This window comes from Oncorhynchus gorbuscha, unplaced genomic scaffold, assembly GCF_021184085.1.
Source record: "Oncorhynchus gorbuscha isolate QuinsamMale2020 ecotype Even-year unplaced genomic scaffold, OgorEven_v1.0 Un_scaffold_2501, whole genome shotgun sequence".
In the NCBI taxonomy this organism is placed as follows: Eukaryota; Metazoa; Chordata; class Actinopteri; order Salmoniformes; family Salmonidae; genus Oncorhynchus; species Oncorhynchus gorbuscha.
The window spans coordinates 12,896-31,945 of NW_025746996.1; the positions used below are offsets into that span (position 1 = coordinate 12,896).

Here is a 19,050-nt window from a genome sequence, read left to right on the forward strand (position 1 = left end):
CTAATGCCCTCCCAGTCACCCCATCCCAATCCCCTGGATATAGCCCCTCACCTCAGAGAAGTGCCTGATCACCCCTCCCAGTCACCCCATCCTAATCCCCTGGATATAGCCCCTCACCTCAGAGAAGTATCTAATGCCCTCCCAGTCACCCCATCCCAATCCCCTGGATATAGCCCCCTCTCATTCATTCTCACCATTAACCACCATTACATCATTAGTTGTAATGACAAACAATGAATAATAATAATTTGACATCCTTTCCTAATCTGTCCTGAACTCTTACTAATTTTGTAAAGGTTTTACAAGTCATAAAGAAATACAATGACATCGTATTATAATTAAGTTGTTCCTTCTCTCTCCTACTCTAACAATATCCATCCCTCTCCACCCCCTCCCTGTTCTCACATGTTCTTCAATCCCTTAACCCCACCAAAGCCACAGGATGGGGCATTATTCTAACCCCATCTGCCATCATTACTCCCCCTTGCCTCCCCTGTAATGTCCCAAGTATTATCTTGATCCCACCCCCCCCTTCCATCCTTACCCTCTTTACCCACTTTATGCTGTATTATCAGACCCAATTTATCACCACCCCCCTCTACTTCCCTCTTCATTCTCCTTCATTCACACACAACATAATAAACTAGTCCTCCACACATCCATTCTCCTTCATTCCCACTTTACAATCATATGGGGATCCTAATAGTCCTCCACCCATCCATCCACTTTATGTTGTATTATCTAATGGGGATCCTAATCTCTTCCACCCTCCTATGTCCCACTTTATGTTGTTTTATCTATTCTAATAAATTCACCCTCCTTCCTCTCCCTGTAATTCACTTTATGTATTATCTATGGGGACTAATAAACATACCCACACATGTTCTTCAATCACTGAATCTCTCTGTAATGTCCCACTTTAGTTGTTTATCTAATGGGGACCTAATTATTCTGTAATGTCCCACTTATTGTTGTATTATCTAATGGGGATCCTTATCTTTGTAATGTACTTTAAGAATCTAATGGGGATTAATTATCTGTAATGTCCCACTTTATGTTGTATTATCTAATGGGGATCCTAATAAACTAACCCCCCTCCCTCCCTCCCTCCTTCTGTAATGTCCCACTTTATGTTGTATTATCTAATGGGGATCCTAATAAACTAACCCCCCCTGTAATGTCCCCTCCCTCCCTCCCTCCTCTGTAATGTCCCACTTTATGTTGTATTATCTAATGGGGATCCTAATAAACTACCCCCCCCTCCCCTCCTCTGTAATGTCCCACTTTATGTTGTATTATCTAATGACTAGAAGACGTCTGATATCGTGTGTTGAACTTTACTGAAAACATTACAAGGATACATTCACTGTTGTTCACTAGTTCTTCAGCTCAACTAGTGCAGGAGTAAGACATGGAATGGAATACTGAGTGTATCAGTTCAAACAGGATTTACAAGTTGCATGGTCTCTCTCCCTCTCCCTCCCTCCTTACACTAAAGAGGCCAGGCCTTTCACAGTGATACTCATGACTAGAGGAAGGTATCCAGGCTGGTCCTTCATCTCTGTCCTCAGTGTGTCCTCCTCTCTCTTCAGTGTAACTTCAGAGTGACCAAAGAGACTCTCTGTCCTCTGATACAGCTCCTCCTCAGTCAGAACAGCCAGACCTGCATCTCTCAGAGAGAGGGTCTCCCCACTCCCTGCTGCCACATGCTGCACCTGGAGGACAAGCAGCACAGGAATTAATGTGGCATCTGCATCCCTAGAATTTGCAACAATGAAAAACACTTTAAAATGACAACTAGTTAGACATTATACATGTTTTAATTGATACTGAACTGTATATCAATGTGAAACATAATGAAAGTCCTTTATACTGCAAAACTTGATTTGTATGCATTGTTTCAAATACTTAGAAGCAAATAGGCTTGTCCCAGTACTGATGAGTAGAGTTATTTTGGAGATTTATTTTGAATGCTATAAAATAAACAAATGTATTTCATATCATTAGTGTTACAGCCTTGTAGATCACTCATTACAAATTTATACAAGGACCTTAAGCATTCTTTCCAGAGGCAAACTGTTATCAGGAGAGGGGTCTATATTAAATAAAATGATTGGCTAATCAGTATGTTAGCTAATTAGTATGTCTCACATGTTATGATTCCAGTGATAATTTGGTGTGTTTAAATAAAACGTGTAATTGGTGTTACTCAATTTAAATGAAGGGAAATTACACTGAGCAAAATGATTAATCAAATCGCTTTAGTAAATGATTAAGTAAATTACTTTTAAAGGTTAAATTACCTTAGATTTGAGATCGGTGGCGTCCATTTAAGAAACTCCTAAATGACTTATAAACGTGTAATTGATGTGACCTATACTTTGATGCAATGCATCATTCAGGGCAGCCCCACTATCCGCTGTCCTGCATGTAACTCTGGATTTCATTCACACACATTTCATTTGTAATTGCTTGAGCTAATAAAGCACACAGTACATGCTCGTTCCCTGTTGTACTGTTATTTTGGTCAATTTGATTTGAGGAAAGGCAGCTCCCTAATGCAGCTGTTTCAGCCTCCCTCAGTGATCTGTTATGGAGAGGCTAGCCTGGGGACTCAGTCAGCTGTAGCCCACTTGGGTGCTGCCATAGAGATTCATCAGTAGTGTCCGCATAAGAAGGCTTGATGTCATTTGCCAAAGATAAATAGACATCTTATCTCTGGTAGAAATGTCATAGTTGTTTATCGTCTTCTAGTTAGCTAGCTGAAAAGTCATCATGAATCATGTCAACAATCTCCTAGCAAATTATTTTAAAACTTGTAGAGATAAAACATCTTGGTGCTCATCAACCACTGAACAGACCTCAGTTAAAATAGAGCAAGTTAGAAAATAATTCAACCTGAGTGGTTTGGATGGAACTTGCGGTGGCTAACAGCTGCTGTTTGAGGTAGCTAGCTAGCTACTACGTGTTGTTGGTAGTGATTGATGTCAGAATGTAAAAACCCATGGAACTGTATCTATGCAATGGTTGAAGCGAGGCAGAGAGTAGATTTATAAACATTGTTGCTAAATTCATAACCTGAACATCTTGTTAACAGACAGGCAGAGGCAACTGCCCTCAGAATGGTGTTCTGCTGCGTCCCATCACTCTAACAGTGATTAGTAATATTGCAGACCGATGCTGATATTGATTCTGAAGTCAAATAGACTTTACTCTATAAAGGATGCTGGACTATCGTGGTCTTCCTTGCAATAGGAGCCAAAGACATGGGCAGTAGCATAGACACTGGTCATAACCCACGGAACCCAATATAATTTGCAACGCTCGCACATGTGACGCAAGCGGTATAGTTAGCCTGTAATCAGCTGACCACATCGTTCACGTCGCGCGCGCGAGCGTTGCAAAATACATTTAGAAATCTATATTATTAAATTAGTGCAACCACACTGCTCACGTCGCGTGCGCGAGCGTTGCAAAATAAATTTAGAAATCTATATTATAAAATTATTGCAACCACACTGCTCACGCGCCAACGAGCGTCTGCGTTGCCAAAGGCTAAAACAGAAGTCAGTTCTATTTCTGACGCAGATCGCGCTGCAAGTCCTGCCTCTCTCTTCTCCTCATTGGTTTATAGAAGCAGGTACCCACGTGCCGTCTCCACATTGGTTATACCCACGTGGGTAACTGAAAGACAAACGAGGTCAGTGGCGGTAATGGACCTAATTTATGAAAGTTGCCAATCGCAATATAAAGTCAAGGGAAGAAAAGGCCTAGAAGGAGGAGAGATGACGAAACGATTCGGTTGACCATTTTATTGAGGATTAATTGTCGGAATAAAGGACCTTGTGCAATTCAGATAAAATAACAACTCAATGTTTATATCCCAGTACAAATTAGCTAGCAACAGCAAGCTAGCAAAATAGGACAAATTAGCAAGCACGTGCAAGCTGGCTAGCTAAATTGTCATAAATGTGTAATGCTTTTCGACCTGTCCCCAAATTAATGTAATTGGTTCAGAGTTTGTTTTGATATCTTAACCTGTGTGTCATGATCGCGTTTGGTGTGGAGAGACAAAATACATTTATGCACGATGGTGCATGCGCACAGCCGGTTTGGGTTCCATGCTAAAACTAATTTCTGGGATTGGTAGTTATTTATGATGGTGCATTCAATGTTTAGTGTAGTAATGTATCGATGCATATTCACTTTTTTCATTGAGTTTGCCCCACCAATATTTTTGTTAAAAATTGCCACTGTTTACCGTCATTGGTGTCAGTACTGCTACTGGTGGTACAATGTTATCATAATGGTAGAAATATTAGTTTGTTTAACATGGGAATATACATTTACATAAACCCCAACACATTTACATAAACCCCAACACATTTACATAAACCTAAATACATTTACATAAACCCAAATACATTTACATAAACCCAAATACATTTACATAAACCCAAATACATTTACATAAACCTCAATACATTTACATAAACCTCAATACATTTACATAAACCTCAATACATTTACATAAACCTCAATACATTTACATAAACCCAAAATACATTTACATTAACCCGAAATACATTTACATAAACCCCAACACATTTACATAAACCCCAACACATTTACATAAACCTAAATACATTTACATAAACCTAAATACATTTACATAAACCCAAATACATTTACATAAACCCAAATACATTTACATAAACCCATACATTTACATAAACCCAAATACATTTACATAAACCTAAATACATTTACATAAACCCATACATTTACATAAACCCAAATACATTTACATAAACCTAAATACATTTACATAAACCTAAATACATTTACATAAACCCAAATACATTTACATAAACCCATACATTTACATAAACCCAAATACATTTACATAAACCTAAATACATTTACATAAACCTAAATACATTTACATAAACCTAAATACATTTACATAAACAAAAACCTAGAAAAATTTACTCCAGGTCATACAGAACTGGAGGCTCAATCAAGCAGGTGTGAACTCACCAGGATCTGCAGGGCCTGTAAGACTGGAGGACTGCAACAGGATCCCAACATAGAGAGACCTTCATCTGTCATTCCTGAAGATATAAATATACACACATAAAACCACAGTAGTGAACCTAGTTTCCCAGGAACTGATCAAGTAATAACTGGAGAATCCTGTGACAACTGCTCTCTATCTCACCGTCCATGGCACTGACAATGAGGTGGATGGCACTGAGAAGTGAGGATCTGATCACATCCTCATCCTTCCCAACACATTGGTCTACAAGATCCAGTATGGCCTGGACTGTCTCCCTCTCAGACTCTTCCAGATCACCCAGGTCAGGAGTCTCACCTTCACACAACTGATCCAGCTGTGACAAAAGAGAGAGCGAGAGAGAAGAATATATTCATTCCTGCCATTAGGTAGGTAGGTAGTTAGGTGGGTAGGTAGTTAGGTGGGTAGGTAGGTAGGTAGGTAGGTAGGTAGGGGTGTGTGTGTGTGTGTGTGTGTGTGTGTGTGTGTGTGTGTGTGTGTGTGTGTGTGTGTGTGTGTGTGTGTGTGTGTGTGTGTGTGTGTGTGTGTGTGTGTGTGTGTGTGTGTGTGTGTGTGTGTGTGTGTGTGGCTACTACTATAGGACTACTACTATAGGGCTGGGAGGGTTATGGCCAGGAGGAGAGCTGCTGGGTCCCTGTTAGAGACATTCTGGACCCAGCCCTCATCGCCGATCTCCACCGCTGGCACCCCGGTCAACCAGGTATGCGCCCATGTAGGGCGCCAGGTGTCGCTCCTAGAGGGTGGGGTTCTGTCATGCCCTGATTTGTTTCACCTGTCTTTGTGCTCGTCTCCAACCCCTCCAGGTGTCGCCCATCTTCCCCATTATCCCCTGTGTACTTATACCTGTGTTCTCTGTTTGTCTGTTGCCAGTTCGTCTTGTTTGTCAAGCTTACCAGCGTTTGTCCTGTCAGATCATGTCTTTTCCCAGACTCTATTTTTCTTGCCCTGCTGGTTTTTGACCCTTGCTTGTCCTGACCCTGAGCCTGCCTGCCGTCCTGTACCTTTGCTTCTGTTGCTGAAATAAACATTGTTACTTCGACTCAGGGGTCTTACCTTATCCTGATAATACACTTTTTCCTCTAACTTTCGCTTTACTTCATTGAAAAAGGCCTCAATCTTCAGGAATAACAGTAGCCTAGACAATGTCTCCTTTTACTCACTCGCTCTCTCTCTCCCTCTCCTCAGCAGCAGGGGCACATCAGGTGAGCGGCCGGAATCAATTTCGGTTGGACATAAGCTATACATTTTATTGAGTTGCAATTGGCTGAAACAGATAATAAGAGCCGTCCTCTTCCTCTACTTTGCCGTCCAATCAGGTCCATTCGGTAAATCAATTGTAATTACACATACCCAAAAACCTGTGGCAATTAGATCAGACATGACCCAGAGCCGAGACAAAAGTCAGAATTTAGGACCCGAACCCACTCGGGTCCCGGGTCGGATTTCAGATCTGTTGGACCCGTGAAGACCTCTACCACTCACCACACACTCCAGCACACTGACTGCCTCTCTGTCCTCCATGGTTGTCTTGAGGAGCTGGAGCAGAGAGGAGCGTTTGGCCACAGGCAGGACTGACAGCAGCTGGAAATGACCACTCAGTTTGTCCAGTTCTATCAACGCACAAACAACACAGAGACCATGTTGTCAAAGTGTCCTATTTTTATGTAGAAAATCATTTAGTTTTATATTCCAAAAGTGTGGAAACATTGTAATTACTAATCAAAGAGAACGATTTAAATATGGAACATTCCATTCAGTAGACTACATTACATATTGACCAGACGTTCCATTCAGTAGACTACATTACATGTTACAGACGTTCCATTCATGTTGACCAGACGTTCCATTCAGTAGACTACATTACACGTTGACCAGACGTTCCATTCAGTAGACTACATTACATATTGACCAGACGTTCCCATTCAGTAGACTACATTACATGTTGACCAGACGTTCCATTCAGTAGAATACATTACATATTGACCAGACGTTCCATTCAGTAGACTACATTACATGTTGACCAGACATTCCATTCAGTAGACTACATGTTGACCAGATGTTCCATTCAGTAGACTACATTACATGTTGACCAGACATTCCATTCAGTAGACTACATTACATGTTGACCAGACATTCCATTCAGTAGACTACATTACATGTTGACCAGACGTTCCATTCAGTAGACTACATGTTGACCGGACGTTCCATTCAGTAGACTACATGTTGACCAGACATTCCATTCAGTAGACTACATGTTGACCAGACGTTCCATTCAGTAGACTATATTACATGTTGACCAGATGTTCCATTCAGTAGACTACATTACATGTTGACCAGACATTGTTGACCAGGCGTTCCATTCAGTAGACTACATGTTACCATGTTGAGATGTTCCATTCAGTAGACTACATTACATGTTGACCAGACATTCCATTCAGTAGACTACATGTTGACCAGACCAGGCGTTCCATTCAGTAGACTACATGTTGTTCCATTTGACCAGACAGTTCCATTCAGTAGACTACATTACATGTTGACCAGACGTTCCATTCAGTAGACTACATTACATGTTGACCAGACATTCCATTCAGTAGACTACATTACATGTTGACCAGACGTTCCATTCAGTAGACTACATTACATGTTGACCAGACATTCCATTCGTTCCATTCAGTAGACTACATTACATGTTGACCAGACGTTCCATTCAGTAGACTACATTACATGTTGACCAGACGTTCCATTCAGTAGACTACATTACATGTTGACCAGACGTTCTATTCAGTAGACTACATGTTGACCGCTAAACAGGAGACATTACCCTCCACTGGCATTATTACCTTCGTTCAGATTTAAGTGGCTGTTGGCATCAAAGTTGCCTCTCAGGTCCATAATTCCATCCTCTTCAATGTCATCCTTTGACCTAACCTTTTCAAAGCCCCCATTGTTGGAGAAGAGGCACAGCTCTGTGGACAAGAGCAGACAACAGTCATAACCAGTAACACACAGACAGATACAGTGGATATACTAAATACAGTGGCTGTACTATATACAGTGGATATACTAAATACAGTGGGATATACTAAATACAGTGGGATATACTAAATACAGTGGATATACTAAATACAGTGGATATACTAAATACAGTGGATATACTAAATACAGTGGATATACTAAATACAGTGGATATACTAAATACAGTGGATATACTAAATACAGTGGATATACTAAATACAGTGGATATACTAAATACAGTGGCTATACTAAATACAGTGGATATACTAAATACAGTGGCTATACTAAATACAGTGGCTATACTAAATACAGTGGCTATACTAAATACAGTGGCTATACTAAATACAGCTATACTAAATGTGAGCTATACTAAATACAGTGGGATATACTAAATACAGTGGGATATACTAAATACACCGAGGAATATAGACACTGGCTGTGTATTTTACCATGGTACTTAACCATGCAGCTATACCTTGGACATTGACAAACCATACACTTCCTCACCAAACTGTCCATTGCATTTGACATAGAGTTCAATCAGACTGTAGGCCATGACAGTATTTGCAGGAATACCCAGTGATACATCACTTTCTGTCTGAGTACTGCCGATCTGCTTCATAGAGGCCTGTGGAGAACATTTTAAATGAGTCAGAGACGTTTGGTGCCCAGACGACCCAGATTCTAACCCAGACAGTCACATATTCTACACCACCACATTTTCAGGAAGTGGTTCTAATGATAAAAACACAATTTGCTGCCTTTTGAGAAGTGTAACTTGCTCAAATTTATTTTGGGATTTCACCTAATTTGAACAGTCTCTCATAAAGAGCATAGGTTCAACTTTGTAAAAATGATGTTTTCCCATCTCAAGAGATATTTGTTTAAATGATTATAGTAAGTGCCTATTAAGTAACAAGGTTGACCATATCAGGGTTGACCATTTGAAATCAGCCATAAATATCTTTGTGACAGGGGTAATGGAAGCCTGTTCGCAGGGAGTGGCAATGGAAAGCAAGCTTCCCCATTTATTTGTTTAAATCTCTGGAGAACAGGTTTGAAGTGTTACTCTCAACCCACTCAGTTTTCCACCACAAAACACAAGAAAATTTACTAAAGGAGGAGAAACAGTTTGTTTACCTGCTTTTACACCATGATTTAGCTATTAGATGTTGAATATTTCTTTAGAAAACAGTTTCACCATATTATAATATATGCCATTTAGCAGACGCTTTTATCCAAAGCGACTTACAGTCATGTGTGCATACATTCTACGTATGGGTGGTCCCGGGAATCGAACCCACTACCCTGGCGTTACAAGCGCCATGCTCTACCAACTGAGCTACAGAAGGACCACATATTAGTATTAAATCTTCATCAAACGATGGACTGAGTTCATGTAACACTACTGAACAGGTTGACCTTAAAAAGATGGACAGATGTAAATTAATCACAGTAAATAAATACAAATCTTCATAAATGACTTTGTCAAAACAACAAAAGAACTACTGGGCTTTTTCAATGATGGTGAAAACTACTGGAGAAATGTTGGGATAAGTGGAACAGAAAATTTTCCAGAAGTCACGGTCAAAATGCTGAATTGTGGCATTTTAGAAAGTCTTTATTCTAAAAGAAAAATTGTACTGAACAGACAAATATCAAAGGTAATCTGTGAACAGTATTACCACTACTGAACAGACATCTGTGAGTATTACGACTACTGAACAGACATCTGTGAGTATTACCACTACTGAACAGACATCTGTGAGTATTCATCCACTACTGAACAGACATCTGTGAGTATTACCACTACTGAACAGACATCTGTGAGTATTACCACTACTGAACAGACATCTGTGAGTATTACGACTACTGAACAGACATCTGTGAGTATTACCACTACTGAACAGACATCTGTGAGTATTACCACTACTGAACAGACATCTGTGAGTATTACGACTACTGAACAGACATCTGTGATTACCACTACTATTACCACTACTGAACAGACATCTGTGAGTATTATCTGACTACTGAACAGACATCTGTGAGTAGTATTACAGACATCATTACCACTACTGAACAGACATCTGTGAGTATTACCACTACTGAACAGACATCTGTGAGTATTACCACTACTGAACAGACATCTGTGATTACCACTACTGACACAGTATTACCACTACAGACATCTGTGAGTATTACTACACTACTGAACAGACAGACATCTGTGAGTATTACCACTACTGAACAACATCAGACTACTGAACAGAACAGATCAGACATCTGTGAGTATTACCACTACTGAACAGACATCTGTGAGTATTACATCTGTGAGTATTACACTACTGAACAGACATCTGTGAGTATTACCACTACTGAACAGACATCTGTGAGTATTACCACTACTGAACACAGACATCTGTGAGTATTACCACTACTGAACAGACATCTGTGAGTATTACCACTACTGAACAGACATCTGTGAGTATTACCACTACTGAGTATTACCACAGACATCTGTGAGTATTACGACTACTGAACAGACATCTGTGAGTATTACGACTACTGAACAGACATCTGTGAGTATTACTACTGAACAGACATCTGTGAGTATTACCACTACTGAACAGACATCTGTGAGTATTACCACTACTGAACAGACATCTGTGAGTATTACCACTACTGAACAGACATCTGTGAGTGAACAGACATTACTACTGAACAGACATCTGTGAGTATTACCACTACTGAACAGACACTGAACAGACTGAACAGACATCTGTGAGTATTACGACTACTGAACAGACATCTGTGAGTATTACTACTGAACAGACTACTGAACAGACATCTGTGAGTATTACCACTACTGAACAGACATCTGTGAGTATTACCACTACTGAACAGACATCTGTGAGTATTACCACTACTGAACAGACATCTGTGAGTATTACCACTACTGAACAGACATCTGTGAGTATTACCACTACTGAACAGACATCTACGACTACTGAACAGACAGTATTACCACTACTGAACAGAACAGACATCTGTGAGTAGTACTTGAACAGACCACTACTGAACAGACATCTGTGAGTATTACTGAACAGACATCTACTGAACAGACATCTGTGAGTATTACCACTACTGAACAGACATCTGTGAGTATTGAGACTACTGAACAGACATCTACTGAACAGTGAGTATTACGACTACTGAACAGACATCTGTGAGTATTATCCACTACTGAACAGACATCTGTGAGTATTGAACAGACATCTGTGACTACTGAACAGACATCTGAACAGACAGAGTATCACTACTGAACAGACATCTGTGAGTATTACCACTACTGAACAGACATCTGTGAGTATTACGACTACTGAACAGAGTATTACATCTGTGAGTATTACGACTACTGAACAGACATCTGTGAGTATTACCACTACTGAACAGACATCTGTGAGTATTACCACTACTGAACAGACATCTGTGAGTATTACCACTACTGAACAGACATCTGTGAGTATTACGACTACTGAACATCTGTGATCTGTCAATATGGTCCTGACATTGACTTTATTTATGAAGGCCTAGCTTTCATGAAGTGAGATTATTGAGATTAAAAATCTGTTTTACAACAGAGATTATCTAAATCTGAGTTACCAGTAAAATATGAGGAAAATATAATTCACTTCAGTAGAACACTAGGTAATCATTCCTCCTACCTTCCCGCTCAGGAACACACAGGCGCTCACATTGGCTCCTACATTGCCATGCTTAAGGACATTGTTTGTGACCGGGCAAGGTAGTGATGTCATAATCCTCTCCGTCAAGACGCCTAACACTGCCCTGGGATTCGCACGGGTCTGCTTGATCACAGGATGGGACATGTCCAGAACTCTGCAGGAGGGACACATGTTTTTGTCATATTTCATAGAAATCTGGAAACACTGGAAAACTACTTTAAAAGTAAACAAATGGATGTACCTTTAAACTAAGCTAGTAGTGAAAACAGTGAGGAGGTAGTTTAAGTTTAAGGAAGTTGCTAAACCAGTACAGTTCCACTTCTTTCTTGTCTGAAATCACTTCAACCTGAAAATGTCCTTTTCACACAAAAGATACCTGCCTGATGTCATTGCAACCAGTTTTGCTCGCTGGTCTTGGGTCTTCGACTACTTGGGAAGGTGAGCTGTATGATCTATTATAACTATATTATGACTGTTATGACTGTTATGACTGTATAATGACTGTAAAGACTATATATTACTGTTATGACTGTATTAATACTATGTTGACTGTTATGACTGTATCCTGACTGTATATGACTGTAGTATGGCTGTATTATGACTGTAGTATGACTGTATTATGACTGTATATGAATGAAAATGATTGTATTATGACTCTTATGACTGTATTATGTCTATTATGAGTGTATATGACTGTATTGTGACTATTATGACTGTATCCTGACTGTATCCTGACTGTATATGACTGTAGTATGACTATTATGGCTGTATATGACTTATTATGACTGTATTGTGACTATTATGACTATATTATGACTGTGTTATGACTGTTATGACTATTATGACTATATTATGACTTATGACTGTGTTATGACTATATATATATGACTATATTATGACTATTATGATGTAGTATGACTATATATGACTATATTATGACTATATTAGGATGTAATATGACTGTATTATGACTGTATATGACTGTATTGTGACTATTATGACTGTATATAACTGTATTGTGACTGTATTATGACTATATTAGGATGTAATATGACTGACTGTATTATGACTGTATATGACTGTATTGTGACTATTATGACTGTATATAACTGTATTGTGACTATTATGACTGTATTAGGATGTAATATGACAGTATTATGACTGTATTGTGACTGTATATAACTGTATTGTGACTGTATATAACTGTATTGTGACTGTATATAACTGTATTGTGACTGTATTGTGACTGTATATAACTGTATTGTGACTGTATATAACTGTATTGTGACTGTATATAACTGTATTGTGACTGTATTGTGACTGTATATAACTGTATTGTGACTGTATTATGACGTATTATGGCTGTTTTATGACTATTATGACTTGGTATGGATGTATTATGACTGTGTTGTGACTATTATGACTGTATTGTGACTATTATGATGTATTATGATTGTGTTATGACTATTATGATTTTATTCAACTGTATTGTGACTATTATGCCTGTATGTGACAGTATTATGACGTATTATGACTGTATTATGACTGTATTATGAATGTATTGTGACATATTGTGACTGTATATGACCATATTATGACTGTATTATGATGTAGTATGACAATTATGACTGCAATATGACTGCATATGACTTGGTATGACTGTATTATGACTGTATTATGACGTATTGTGACTGTGCTATGACTATTATGACTGTATTATGACTGTATATGACTGTATTATGACTGTATATGACTGTATTGTGACTATTATGACTGTATATAACTGTATTGTGACTGTATTATGACTGTATTATCACTATTATTACTGTATAATGACTTATGACTGCATATGACTGTATTGTGACTATTATGACTGTAGTATGACTATTATGACTGTATATGACTGTATTTTGACTTGGTATGACTGTATTATGATGTATTATGACTGTATTATGATGTAGTATGACTATTATGACTATATTATGATGTATTATGATTGTATTATGACTATTAGGATGTATTATGATTGTATTGTGACTGTATTATGACTTGGTATGACTGTATTATGACGTATTATGATGTAGTATGACTATTATGACTATATTAGGATGTATTATGATTGTATTGTGACTATTAGGATGTATTATGACTATTAGGATGTATTACGATTGTATTGTGACTGTATTATGACTGTGTTATGACTATTATGACTGTATTATGACTATATTAGGATGTATTATGATTGTATTATGACTATTAGGATGTATTATGGCTGTATTGTGACTATTATAACTATTACGACTGTATTTGACTGTATTGTGACTGTATCGTGACTATTATGACTGTAGTATGAATATTATGACTGTATTATGACTATTATGACTATATATGACCATATTATGACTGTATTATGATGTAGTATGACAATTAGGACTGTATTTTAACTGTATTATGATGTAGTATGACTATATTCCGGTTCCTCTCTAGGTTTCTTCCTAGGTTTTGGCCTTTCTAGGGAGTTTTTCCTAGCCACCGTGCTTTTACACCTGCATTGTTTGCTGTTTGGGGTTTTAGGCTGGGTTTCTGTACAGCACTTTGAGATATCAGCTGATGTACGAAGGGCTATATAAATAAATTTGATTTGATTTTGATTTGATATATAATGACTGTATAATGACTGTATTATGACTATTATGACTATATAAGACCATATTATGACTGTATTATGATGTAGTATGACTATTTTAGGACGTATTATGACTGTATATGAATGTATTATGACTATTATGACTGTATTATGACTATTATAACTATTGACTTATGACTTTTGACTGTATGACTGTATTGAGACTATGACCATATAGGACTATATTACGACGTAATATGACTATTATGACTGTATGATGACTGTATATGACTGAATTATGACTGTATTATGACTATTATGATGTATGATGACTGTATGATGACTGTATGATGACTGTATGATGACTGTATTGTGACTATATTATGACTGTATATGACTGTATATGACTGTATTGAGACTAGTACGACTATATATGACTATATTACGACGTAGTATGACTATTCTGACTGTATGATGACTGTATATGACTGTATTATGACTGTATTATGACTATTATGACTATTCTGACTGTATGATGACTGTATATGACTGTATTATGACGTATTATGACTATTATGATTGTATTATGACTGTATATGACTGTATTATGACGTATTATGACTATTATGATTGTATTATGACTGTATTATGATGTATTATTATGTATTATGACTGTATATGACTGTATTATGACTGCATTGTGATGTAGTATAATGTAGTATGATGTAGTATGACTGTATTATGATGTATGATGACTGTATGATGACTGTATGATGACTGAATTATGACTGAATTATGACTGTATTGTGATGTATTATGACTGTATTATGACTGTATTATGACTGTATTATGATGTAGTATTACTGTATTATGACTGTATTGATGACTGTATTATGACTGTATTGATGATGTAGTATGATGTATTATGACTGTATTATGATGTATTATGATGTATTATGATGTATTATGATGTATTATGTATTATGACTGTATTGTGATGTATTATGATGTATTGTGATGTATTATGACGGTATTATGATGTAGTATGATGTAGTATGATGTAGTATGATATAGTATGACTGTATTATGATGTATTGTGATGTATTATGACTGTATTGAACATATGTATAGTATAGGGTAACTCACCTGTTTTTTGAGTAGTTGTGTAAGTCCTTCACCTCAACCTTCTCTTTGTTCAGGCTGCCAAGGGACAGCTTCTGTTTGGTGGACCATTTCCCTCCCACGGTCAGGTTGAAATCAGCCAACTTTGCCTCCACGTTTCCATCTGCATTCATTTCTTTCTTGTCACCAAATGTCCCACTGTAGTCCACAAAGTCAGACTCCTTGACAGCTGAGGGAAAGTTCAACAGTTGAATGGACTCTATGCTATTATACCACAGCACATATCTATAACAGACACATCCATGACATTAGCATTTTCCTATTCTGCTCAGAAAAACAAGAGTAGGATAAATATTTAAATCAATGGTCAGATATTTTAGAACAACGACAACCCATAGTTATTTGTCACTAGCGGGATGCTCTGGTGCTTACTTGGGCTTAAAGGTGTGTTTCCAGGCTCTCCAGGCTCCAGAACATCACTGAGGGTAAAGCCAGGGGACTGGTATTTGGGTTCCTGCCAGAAGCATCTGTGCCTGGTCTTGACAATGAGTGATCGGAGATTCAGTTTGTCTGTGTCATTCAGACTGGACACAGGGATCAGGTGTCCCTCATGATCTGTGTCCTTCACAAAGGCTTTTGTGGCTTTGGCAAACATCTGAGAGATGGTGATGGATCGTGTTTCTGGCTGCAGCAGATGACAAAGACGTCTAGGAAACAAAACTAAGATTAACACACGAACACTCAAAACATACAACATCTTCTGAAGAGCATTCTAATTACATTTCACAGTTGTCAAGACACTCAACAATGCAAACACAATCTCTTTGAAAGGTTCACTTTCCCTGGGAAAAGAGTGGATCAGAACAGAGTAGCATTGCTTTTGACATGACAGGAAACAAGATATAAACACAAACAGGATATAATTTCAGTCAAAAACATTGGTTGTGTATCATTCAAGGCTATCCATAGCATGCTGTAGATTTTTCTTCATTTTTATATCGCAAAAATCAGCTTTAGTATTATTCCTCTGGGTCCTTTTGACATTGATAAGTTGTAAAGATACAGTTTGTTATTAAGAATTCCATACTAGAATGTCTGAAATGCAGGGTGCAGGGAAATGGCTGTCATCCATGTTTATGTTCTTGGTACATGCCAAGTTACTGCTTCTGAATACTTTTTGTGACCAAGCAAGGTAGTGATGTCATAATCGTCTCCGTCAAGATGCCTAACACTGCCCTGGGACTCACGCGGGTCTGCTTGACCACAGGATGGGACATGTCCAGAACTCTGCAGGAGGGACACATTATAATCTGAGCCCTGACATTAGCCCTGTACAAACTTAAAGGAGAATGCCACCACTTTTTAACCTCATAATCTAACGTTCCTAATAGATAATTTGCTGAATACCTGACACCTAAATTAGGATTTCAAGTCAGGAACAATTTTTTATTAACATTCAACAGAAAGCAAACAACCTAACGTTCACTGGTAATGAAAGTTGTAGTTATGCTCTGACAACAAAGGGTCTAAAATAAACCAGCAGAGGAAACTAAAATAACCACACTTCTTACCCTTTACTTTGAGAGTTGAAAATAGTTTGATCTTGATTCAAATAAGCAATGAACAGATACTGTACGATTAGATAAGATGCAAGATAACGCCTTTGAATTTGGCTTATCTACCAAATGAGTGGTTGAAAATATCAGTCCAACTTCCGTTACTAGTAAACTCACAGACTTGACACTAAGGCTTTGTGCTAACCACAGAAGTATAGCCTAACACTTTAGACAGCCTACATCTGTGGTTATGCATGTGCGACTACACCCAGTCACATAAATCTACACTCGTAGAAAGAAAATTCCAAAAGGGTTCTTCAGGCTGTCACCATAGAACCCTTTTTAGTGCCAGGTAGAACCATTTTGGGTTCCATGTAGAACCTTCTGTAGAAAGGCTTCTACATGGAACCCTAAAACTGTCCTACTGGGAATCAAAAGGGTTCTACCTGAAACAAACAAGGGTTCTTCAAAGGGTTATCCTATGGAGACAGCCGAAGAACCCTTTTAGGTTCTAGTTCATTGTAGTATTTCATAACCTGAAAGAGCTTCAATACTTACAGTTTTTCACAGTTTCTTCCTTCGGGTCCTATTGAGTCTGACAATTATAGACTTCAATCACTGTGTAACATCATGAGTAACTCTGGACATCGGCTTTCAGTTAAAAAAATGCACCCTCTTTTGGTACTTTAAACCAGCACAGCAGCTTTCACCGATCACATAGCGTGTGTTTATAAAGATGCTACTTTTCTTTTTAAACGTCCTCTTCCACATATATAAGACGGTAACTTACTTGTCTTTGTTAAGTAACCCTTTTACTTCCACTTCCTCTTTCTTCAGTCTCACTTCCTCTTTCTTCAAAGGACGACTCGAGTGTGGAAGACGTGTTCAGTCCCAGAATTAAAGTTTAAATCCACTGCATCTGCCACCAATTGTGTCCCCATGTCTACACTGGCTTCTCCGTTGTCACAAAATGTCCCACTGTAGTCCACAATGTCACTCTCCTCTCCAGCTGAGGGAAAGTTCACCGTGACCATGGACTCTGTTATGCCACAAAACACCTATCTGTAACAGCCACATCCATGACATGATCATTTTCATCATCTATTCAGACATAGACGAACATCAATAATACAATCAAATATATTTCACAAAAACAACAATGACACAGGAGATGCATTCCAAATGGCCCCATAGTTTGAGTTACTACCCCCATAGTTTGAGTTACTACCCCCATAGTTTGAGTTACTACCCCCATAGTTTGAGTTTCTACCCCCATAGTTTGAGTTACTACCCCCATAGTTTGAGTTACTACCCCCATAGTTTGAGTTACTACCCCCATAGTTTGAGTTTCCCCATAGTTTGAGTTACTACCCCCATAGTTTGAGTTTCTACCCCCATAGTTTAGTTTCTACCCCCATAGTTTGCGTTTCTACACCCATAGTTTACGTTTCCACCCCCATTGTGCCTCAACACAATCCCGTCCTCTGAGCTTTCCGGACAATTCCTTCGACCTCATCGGCTTATTTTTTACACTGACATGCACTGTCAACTGTGGGACCTTATATAGACAGGTTTGTGCCTTTCCAAATCATGTCCAATCAATTGAATATACTACAGGTGGACTCCAATCAAGTTGTAGAAACATATCAAGGACAAACAATTGAAACAGGATGCACCTGAGCTCAATTTCTAGTCTCATAGCAAAAGGGTCTGAATACTTATGTAAATAAGGGGGCTCTTGATGGGGCATAATTAACTTATACTTTAATATGCATCATAGGTGTCTTCGTGGAGCCAAGCTTGTCTATCTATGCATTGAAAGTTCCTTTACATGAAATAAAATATTATCATCATGGCTACATTATTTTGTAATGTTTTACCACAGATAGAACAATGAGAACATGT

At 38.2% G+C, this 19,050-nt stretch overlaps 1 protein-coding gene across 2 annotated transcripts; it reads right to left on the reverse strand.

Moving 5' to 3' along the window:
• Positions 1–1,321: 1,321 nt before the first annotated feature.
• LOC124025876 (gasdermin-E-like) lies at positions 1,322–18,136 on the reverse strand. 2 transcript variants are annotated; one of them, XM_046339190.1, is made up of 10 exons: positions 17,936–18,136; positions 16,022–16,296; positions 15,614–15,818; positions 11,821–11,995; positions 8,600–8,720; positions 7,918–8,043; positions 6,560–6,687; positions 5,222–5,393; positions 5,041–5,114; positions 1,322–1,715 (listed from the first exon to the last, which is right to left on the reverse strand). In XM_046339190.1, the coding sequence occupies exons 2-10, from the start codon at positions 16,242–16,244 to the stop codon at positions 1,488–1,490; spliced, it is 1,452 nt and encodes a 483-aa protein (XP_046195146.1). In that variant the 5' UTR covers positions 16,245–16,296; positions 17,936–18,136; the 3' UTR covers positions 1,322–1,487. The 2 variants fall into 2 exon arrangements, with proteins under 2 accessions (XP_046195146.1, XP_046195145.1); XM_046339189.1 differs by lacking the exon at positions 17,936–18,136 and adding an exon at positions 17,704–17,929.
• Positions 18,137–19,050: the final 914 nt, after the last annotated feature.

Bases quoted from the DNA above. Each gene is read 5' to 3' on its own strand.
- LOC124025876 (XM_046339190.1), bottom strand. From the start codon at position 16,244: ATGTTTGCCAAAGCCACAAAAGCCTTTGTGAAGGACACAGATCATGAG. The intron at 8,721-11,820 runs GTAGGAGGAATG...TGTTCTCCACAG, and splicing joins GTGTGTTCCTGAGCGGGAAG to GCCTCTATGAAGCAGATCGG. The intron at 5,115-5,221 runs GTGAGATAGAGA...TTATATCTTCAG, and splicing joins CATTGTCAGTGCCATGGACG to GAATGACAGATGAAGGTCTC.